We start from the raw sequence: 7,562 nt of genomic DNA, 5'->3' as shown, positions 1-7,562 counted from the left end.
GGAGAAATCTCTTTTTTTTCCTCAAACGACACAAGAGATCTGCGTGTCATATTCATTAAAATATAAAAAAGAGTACAACAAGTCCGGTTAAGGATCAAAGACTTGAGTACAAAGAACACACCCATACACACTAAAAAACAGCTTACAGACACGCCAAAAAAAACTACAAGGAGAAATCTCTAGGTCTAATCTTATGCGGTTGAACTATTTATCAATGGTAGTATTGTTACTGCTTCCTTGTTGTTGGATTGTCTGGAGTTCGAAGAATTTTCTCTTGAGGACAAAAATCTATGGTCTAACATTTACTTGTTGAGTATGGCATTGGTGGCAGTCCACGTGGGTGTCCATTCTTCCTTAGAGACATTGCTTTCAGAGAGCCTTCCTCGCAGTTAAAATAGTGTTGTGGTGGTACATAGAAGTGAAAAATATGTTGTGTGTTGTAGCTCATTGCGGTATTACTGTATATCCTAGGCCATGTCCATCGCCAAGCTGTGTGTATAGATTGGATGTGATATAGAACGATTGTATCATCTTGATGTAATTGATTGAGATAAATAATGCTTTCTTTATTTATTTTTTTAAAAAAAAGAGAAACATGCACATACACATGCGCATACTCATCGCTATGAACACATACGATCAACGCAAAAAACATGGATAAATTTAGCAGTCAATATTGCCTTCAGCAGGACGAGAGTGTGCTAGCAACACTAATCAAATCGCAGGACCACGCACAGCTTCAGAAAGACAAGAGAGCGAGCACTGTTCCGTAGCTAATCATTGCTTATACACAGCGAACGTCCATGATTGAGCCACACTTCACTGCAGATCGCGACGCCCATTCACTGCACAACACCTCTGTACGCGTACAGCACACGCCACGCCTTGGAACGGACGCTGTGTCACTGTGCAGTAACCCTCAAGCTTTGAGCCGTGGTAGCTACAGCGCGGGGGCACGTCGCGATCCGTCGCGTTTCGCCAGATATTTGAGCCCGATGCGTCGGTTTCCCGGAGGGTTGGGGTGGGGTTTGCGCGGGCCGGGACGGCGTCGTCGCTGTTAGTCATGTGGCGGGGTCATGGGGCGCGCGCCTGCGCCGGAGGAGGAATGGCGATGCGGCGCGCTACGTCGCTGCCTCGGCGACGGCGACGGTGTGGGCGGCTGTGTGGCCTCGGCGGCCTCATGCACTGTAACACGTACACTACTTGTACCGTACTGTGCGTGCCCGTACTCGCGTGCACACTAGGAAAACATTTGCAGGGCTTCAACTTCAAGAGGAATAAAAGGGACGGCAATCCATGTATAGATACATGTAACCGTACTCCGTACATCTCCATAAATAATAGTGATTGATTCAGGTAACTTTTTTTTCCTGTCGTTTTGGTTTGTTAGAAATTGGTACACAACACACAAAGTAGTAGTGTAGGTAAGAATAAATAGACATTGATCTTGCTTGAAAAATCAATGCTGGAAAAAAAACATGTGCTCGTTGTGGCTATCTGAATTTGTATAATAAGGAGAGTTTTAGGCGCTGGAGATTAACATTATTATTGTAATGAGTTGTTAATTCTTTCTGTAAAACTTATAAAAGGTATCTTTACAGTGGTACCTAGAGTGAAGAGATATGAATAAACCCTGTAGTTCAAGAATACAATGGGGTATTGTATTTTTAATCCGACCTTCAAAGTTAGACTTTGACTATTATTTCTTTGCAAAACAATATACATACTAATATAGTCTGAAAGCATTTTGAATCTAGCTAGTTGGACACTCTGCATACATTAGACAATTATAGTTTTCATGAAGTGTTGATCAAAATATACAAATTTTACGAAAGGGCCTCTAGCCTAGTAGTTAGAGCACCTGAATAGGTAGGGATTTTCCATGCTAACTTCAGTCAAAAAAATATACTAATTTTGATATTTTTTCAAAACAAATATTTTTATTTTTTTTTAACGATACTTTGGGTATAGCAAAAGAATAGCGACATGATGCCTTACCGTAAAAGGAATGGAAATGGTTTGCAGGAGCTTATAAGTGCTCCCTCTAATTTCAAATATAAGTCATTTACCCTTATCTATCAATGCATGCTATAAGTATGTTGTCGACCATTTCAAAAAATATAAGTCATTTAGACGGTCTCCAAACATGAGACTTTGACTTGTAGTTTTTATTAGAAAAAACAAAATAATAGTGTTTTCATATATGGATGGGTCAAGTTAGAAAAGTTTGTTCAGTTTGAATTATAAAACTATATACATTTAGAATTGGAGAAGAAGTACGAATAGATGGGTTCTATAATTTCTTTTAGAAAAATGTTTCAATGGTAAATAAGCCTGTTTAGCATAGGCATGAAGTTGCACTTCACATACCGTGAAATTAAAGTATCTTCTTCCAAAGCCCTGGAAAACATAGAACCCATCTATTTGTACTGGCCCTACCTCTCTATGGCTCTCTACCTCAAACACCGGAAGGGGGCACACCAGAAGCCACTGTTGAAAGTTACGCTGGGGACTTGTTTTCATGTTTTGTATTGACTGACCTGAGTAACTCTGTCGTTTGATGATCTGACGGCAATACTCGATTAACCACTTACGTAATATACTGCCCTCGACCACAGTATCAACGGATGGAGCTTTTCCATGCAATGCGATGCGGAGGAGACAAGCTAGTAGGATGTCCCGGATCCCACAGCAATCTTCTTGTTTGCGTGAGGCCAAGAAGTTAAACCTTGGGAGGCGAAAGGGATTTGCGATGGATCGGAGCGCACATACCGGAGGTTAGAGAGGGAGGGCCAGGTAACGACGAGAGAGGCCAGCTGCTGCTGATGACCATATATGAGTAGCAGTAGCTCGCTAGCTCCAACGCCGCGCAAACACCCCATGTGGTCTCCGCCCCTCGGCGACCCCCGCCCCCATAACCTAATCGGCTAACCGGCCTCGTCGTCGATCCTATTCCTATCCCGGCCCGGCCCCAACCTGCTAGCTAGAAGCCTGCTGCTAGAAGTTAACCCGGCCAGCTCCGCATCACTCTTCTCTGCTGCTGCTGCTGCTGCTATAGCTAGGCTTTTGGTGCTCGGTCAGAAGCTTCAGTACCCAACCGCAAGGACAGCAAGAGCAGGAGTGCACAAATTAAAGGTTGTACTACTGTCACTCTTAATTTCCTTATCAAGCAACCATTTAGATTCTTGATTTGCACCAGTGCATGTGCATGCTCATGTGCCAATCATGTTTTTTTTTTCCCTGAAGATCATATCATCACAGTGCTGGAGAGCTGCAAGAGCTCCGACGTTCAATCAAGGAGAGTAAGAAGCGATGTGGGAGTCGGAGAGCGAGAGCCACGCCGGCGAGCGGGGGCTCGTCCCCGTCGGCGGCACGTCGGGCCGGCACGAGGCGCTCAAGAACGACGGCTTCGTTCGCAAAGACCAGTCCTGGTAATTAAGTATCTAGCCGGCAGTTGCTTCTCGGTCATCTAGTGGTTGATTCAAGTTAAGAAAGTGATCGATTTTCAGTTTTTCACCATCTTAACGATTTGAGCAGGTATGTCAACAGTGATATTCCCAGCGATTTGCTTGTCAAAGTGGGAGATGTCAGCTTCCATCTTCACAAGGTAGAGCACTAGAGACAGTCTCTTGATTCTCTCTTGCGTGCTTCATGGTTGAGAGAGTCTCTCGTGTCTCTCAGAGAGAACTCGAACATGTGTCATTCCACTTACAGAATGCTACAATAAAAACCTTTGTTAGTTTCCTATTCTGTTCTTCTGCTGCAATAACACATCGATTATGACTCGTGGTATCCCCCACTAAATATAGTACTAGTACCACTCGTACTAGGCTACTAGAAATGGATCATGGGCGAAGCTGCTTGCAACCAGCAACTCCATCACACGCTTGCTGAATGTGTACACCTGCAGTACCCGATGATCTCCCGGAGCGGCCGGATGAGCCGCATCATCTACGAGACGGCGTCCGCGGACCCGGACACGGCGGCCGTGGACCTCGACGACCTCCCCGGCGGCGCGGGCTCTTTCGAGCTGGCGGCGCGGTTCTGCTACGGGATGGCGGTGGACCTGACGGCGGCCAACATCTCGGGCCTCCGCTGCGCCGCCGAGTACCTGGAGATGACGGAGGACCTGGAGGAAGGCAACCTCATCTTCAAGACGGAGGCGTTCCTCAGCTACGTGGTGCTGTCGTCGTGGCGGGACTCCATCGTGGTGCTCAAGAGCTGCGAGGGACTCTCGCCGTGGGCCGAGAACCTCCAGATCGTGCGCCGCTGCAGCGAGTCCATCGCATGGAAGGCCTGCGCCAACCCCAGGGGCGTGCGGTGGGCCTACACCGGCAGCGGCGGCGGTGGCAGGACGCCCAGGACTGCCGGCGGCACGGCGAGCCCGCGGTGGAACCTCGGCGGCGGCGGCAGCGGCGGCGGGGAATCGAAGGAGTCCAGCCCCAGCAGGCAGCAGGCCGTGCCGCCGGCGGACTGGTGGTTCGAGGACGTGTCCGTGCTACGGATCGACCACTTCGTGCGCGTCGTCACCGCCATCAAGGTCAAAGGTACCCAGCCTCTTAATCACATTGTTATGTTATCTCATCTTGTCTCATCAGCCAGATGATCTCTGATTAGTAGCAGCTATAGCTATCATCCTATCTCATCAGCCACAGTTGATCTCTGATTAGCAGCATGTTTGGGTTTCAATCACACGTCCTGATGCTGCTACATGAGTGCAGCTCGGATTGTTAGCACGGTTCAGTGTTCCTCCTGTTGGAAAAAAAATCGCATTTTTATCAGTATGTGATAAAAACAAAAATCTTCATGATGAAGTGTCATGAACAGTGTAGCACAGTAGGAGTTGTTCAAGTAATGCCAAGACACTGCCGCAATCATATTAGTTGCCGACAGTGAAACCGGGCCTAGTAGGGGGAGTAGCAGGGGCTCGCTCCATCACACCCTTCTTCCCAGGATTAAGCTATATTTTCCCCTTTATCCAAATCACTAATCATATGTTTTATACTCCCTCCCTCCTAAATTATAGGTCATTTTAACTTTCTCTAGATGCATACATATTATTATGCATCTAGACATAGGGGATATCTAGGTGCATAACAAAGTTTATGAATCTAATAAAGCAAAAAAGACCTATAATTTAGGACGGAGGGAGTACATTCTAAAATCGCACGATAGTATCCTACTAGATTTGAGGTGATAGATCCCTTTTTCAGTCTCATCAACTATTTCTTACTCGAATTTGATCCTCCTCCAAAACAACACAAGACTGGTCCTCTTTCTTAATACTGGAAATTACGGCAAATGTTGTTTTCTAGGTTATTTTAAATTGAGTGATGCTGCAGGCTTGCAGCCACATCACTCATTTTGAGTGACATAGCAGTCACATCCGTCCTCTCCATTCTCTAGGAGATGCCGGCGAGATCACCAGGAGATGTGGGAAAGGGACGCATCGAGATCCTCTCTCACTCAGCATGATTGCAGAGATTATGTGGTAAAAACATAGTGATGTTGATGCCACTTACTCAGAACCACCAAAACCAAATCTTGGACATAATTTGCATCGTTTGGGAGTTGGGAGAATTTTTTAGATTAAAGAATAAAAATATCCCAGTCGCTGCATCAATCAAGGATGCACATAGCCTTTTGTTTGGGAGTTGGGAGATGGCCGGGTTGTATCTGAAAGTGAACCTTTTTTTTCCAATTTTTGTTGCAAGTGATAGGTGTTGGAAGGTAGGACGAGTCCATTTAACATTGGGTCACTGACATGTTGAATGTAGGTTAATGATCGTTGGATCCTAGATCATGAAAAACTCGCAAGGCAAAAGGTGCAAATTTAACTTGCCAGTTAGCATCACAAAATGGATGAGCAGGAAGAACTAGGGTGTCAGGACATGCCTGAAACTTGACACTATTTCTCGTTGCATTATTGTCGCTAGGCATGCGGTTCGATCTGATCGGCGCGGCGATAACGCACTACGCGTCCAAATGGCTCCCGGGCCTCACCAAGGACGGCCCGCACGGCGGCGCCGTGGACGAGCCCTGGGCGCAGGCGTCCCCGGGTGGCGGTCTCCACATGATCATCGCCGGCGGCGGCGGCAAGGACGACATCGCGGCGAGCGCGCCGGCGCGGGAGCAACGCATGGTGGTGGAGAGCCTGATCAGCATCACCCCGCCGCAGCGCGACAGCGTGTCATGCGGCTTCCTCCTCCGCCTGCTCCGACTGGCCATCATGCTCAAGGCGGCGCCGGCGCTGGTGACGGAGCTGGAGAAGCGCGTGGGCATGCAGCTGGAGCAGGCGGCGCTGGCCGACCTCCTCATCCCGTCCTATGGCCGCGCCGACACGGCCTACGACGTCGACCTCGTGCAGCGGCTCGTGGAGCACTTCCTGGTGCAGGAGCAGACGGCGGAGCTGGCATCCTCCAGCCCCGGGCGCGGGGAGCCTTCGCCGCCGCTGCCGCCCGAGTACTACGGCGCGAGGGCAGCCGCCGCCGCGGCGCCGTCGGCGGCGGCGGCGGGGCTGAACGCCAAGGCCCGCGTCGCCCGGCTGCTGGACAGCTACCTCTCCGAGGTCTCCCGCGACCGCAACCTGTCGCTGACCAAGTTCCAGGTGCTCGCCGAGTCGCTCCCGGAGTCGGCGCGCACCTGCGACGACGGCCTCTACCGCGCCGTCGACTCCTACCTCAAGGTATGCAATTGCCTTGGTTGCTTTTGTTGATTGCTTCTTCATTCTTCTTGGCATGGAGCCATGGAGGTGATTGCCGGCCAACGTTGATGGATCAGGCGCACCCGACGCTGACGGAGCACGAGCGGAAGCGGCTGTGCCGGGTGATGGACTGCCAGAAGCTGTCGATGGACGCGTGCATGCACGCGGCGCAGAACGAGCGGCTGCCGCTGCGGGTGGTGGTGCAGGTGCTCTTCTCGGAGCAGGTGAAGATCAGCAACGCGCTGGCGAGCTCACCCGGCGCCGCGGCGCTGCTGGGAAAGGCGGCGCCGGACGCCGCGCCGTTGGTGGCGGCGCCGCCGCCGACGCGGCGGCAGCTGCTGGACGGGACGCCGCAGTCGTTCCAGGACGGGTGGGCGGCGGCGAAGAAGGACATCAACACGCTCAAGTTCGAGCTGGAGAGCATGAAGGCCAAGTACCTGGAGCTGCAGCACGAGATGGACGCGCTCCAGAAGCAGGTGGACCGCGGCGCGCCGTCGCCCGCGGCGGGGCCAAAGGCCGGCGGAAAGCACCAGACGGGGCCCTCGGCGTGGAGCAGCGGGTGGAGGAAGCTGGGCAGGCTGGCCAAGATGACCGGCGCCGATGCCGCGGGGACCGACGGGCACGTGCCGGGGGCGCCTGGCGAGGCGCCGAGGAAGCCACGGAGGTGGAGGAACTCCATCTCGTGAGCAGAGCAGAGCACAGCGGCTTAGCAGAGTAGATGGCGACCTAGTAACTTGTAGCGGCACCGACTCCATGCATGTAATAATAAGCTACTAAATCAGGTAGGGTAGAGCAGATTTGCAACCAAACCGGAGTGGTTTTCATTGGACTTTCGAGACGATCAATCATCTGTTCCCGA

General features: G+C 50.7%; 1 protein-coding gene across 1 annotated transcript; it reads left to right on the top strand.

Moving 5' to 3' along the window:
• The first annotated feature begins 2,848 nt into the window (after positions 1–2,848).
• LOC101771658 (coleoptile phototropism protein 1) lies at positions 2,849–7,562 on the top strand. The gene is made up of 6 exons (XM_004952647.3): positions 2,849–3,135; positions 3,247–3,431; positions 3,538–3,607; positions 3,911–4,547; positions 5,937–6,685; positions 6,781–7,562. Exons 2-6 carry the CDS (start codon positions 3,313–3,315, stop codon positions 7,387–7,389), a joined length of 2,184 nt encoding a protein of 727 aa, XP_004952704.1. The 5' UTR covers positions 2,849–3,135; positions 3,247–3,312; the 3' UTR covers positions 7,390–7,562.

Source organism: Setaria italica, chromosome I, assembly GCF_000263155.2.
Source record: "Setaria italica strain Yugu1 chromosome I, Setaria_italica_v2.0, whole genome shotgun sequence".
Taxonomy (NCBI): Eukaryota; Viridiplantae; Streptophyta; class Magnoliopsida; order Poales; family Poaceae; genus Setaria; species Setaria italica.
The sequence above is the reverse complement of the archived record's forward strand: the minus strand, read 5'-3'. Positions and strand labels throughout refer to the sequence as shown.

Excerpts from the sequence above, each read along its gene's own strand:
- LOC101771658 (XM_004952647.3), top strand. The coding sequence starts at position 3,313 with ATGTGGGAGTCGGAGAGCGAGAGCCACGCCGGCGAGCGGGGGCTCGTC. Across the intron at positions 3,432-3,537 it reads GTTCGCAAAGACCAGTCCTG|GTATGTCAACAGTGATATTC; the intron begins GTAATTAAGTAT and ends CGATTTGAGCAG. Across the intron at positions 4,548-5,936 it reads CACCGCCATCAAGGTCAAAG|GCATGCGGTTCGATCTGATC; the intron begins GTACCCAGCCTC and ends TATTGTCGCTAG.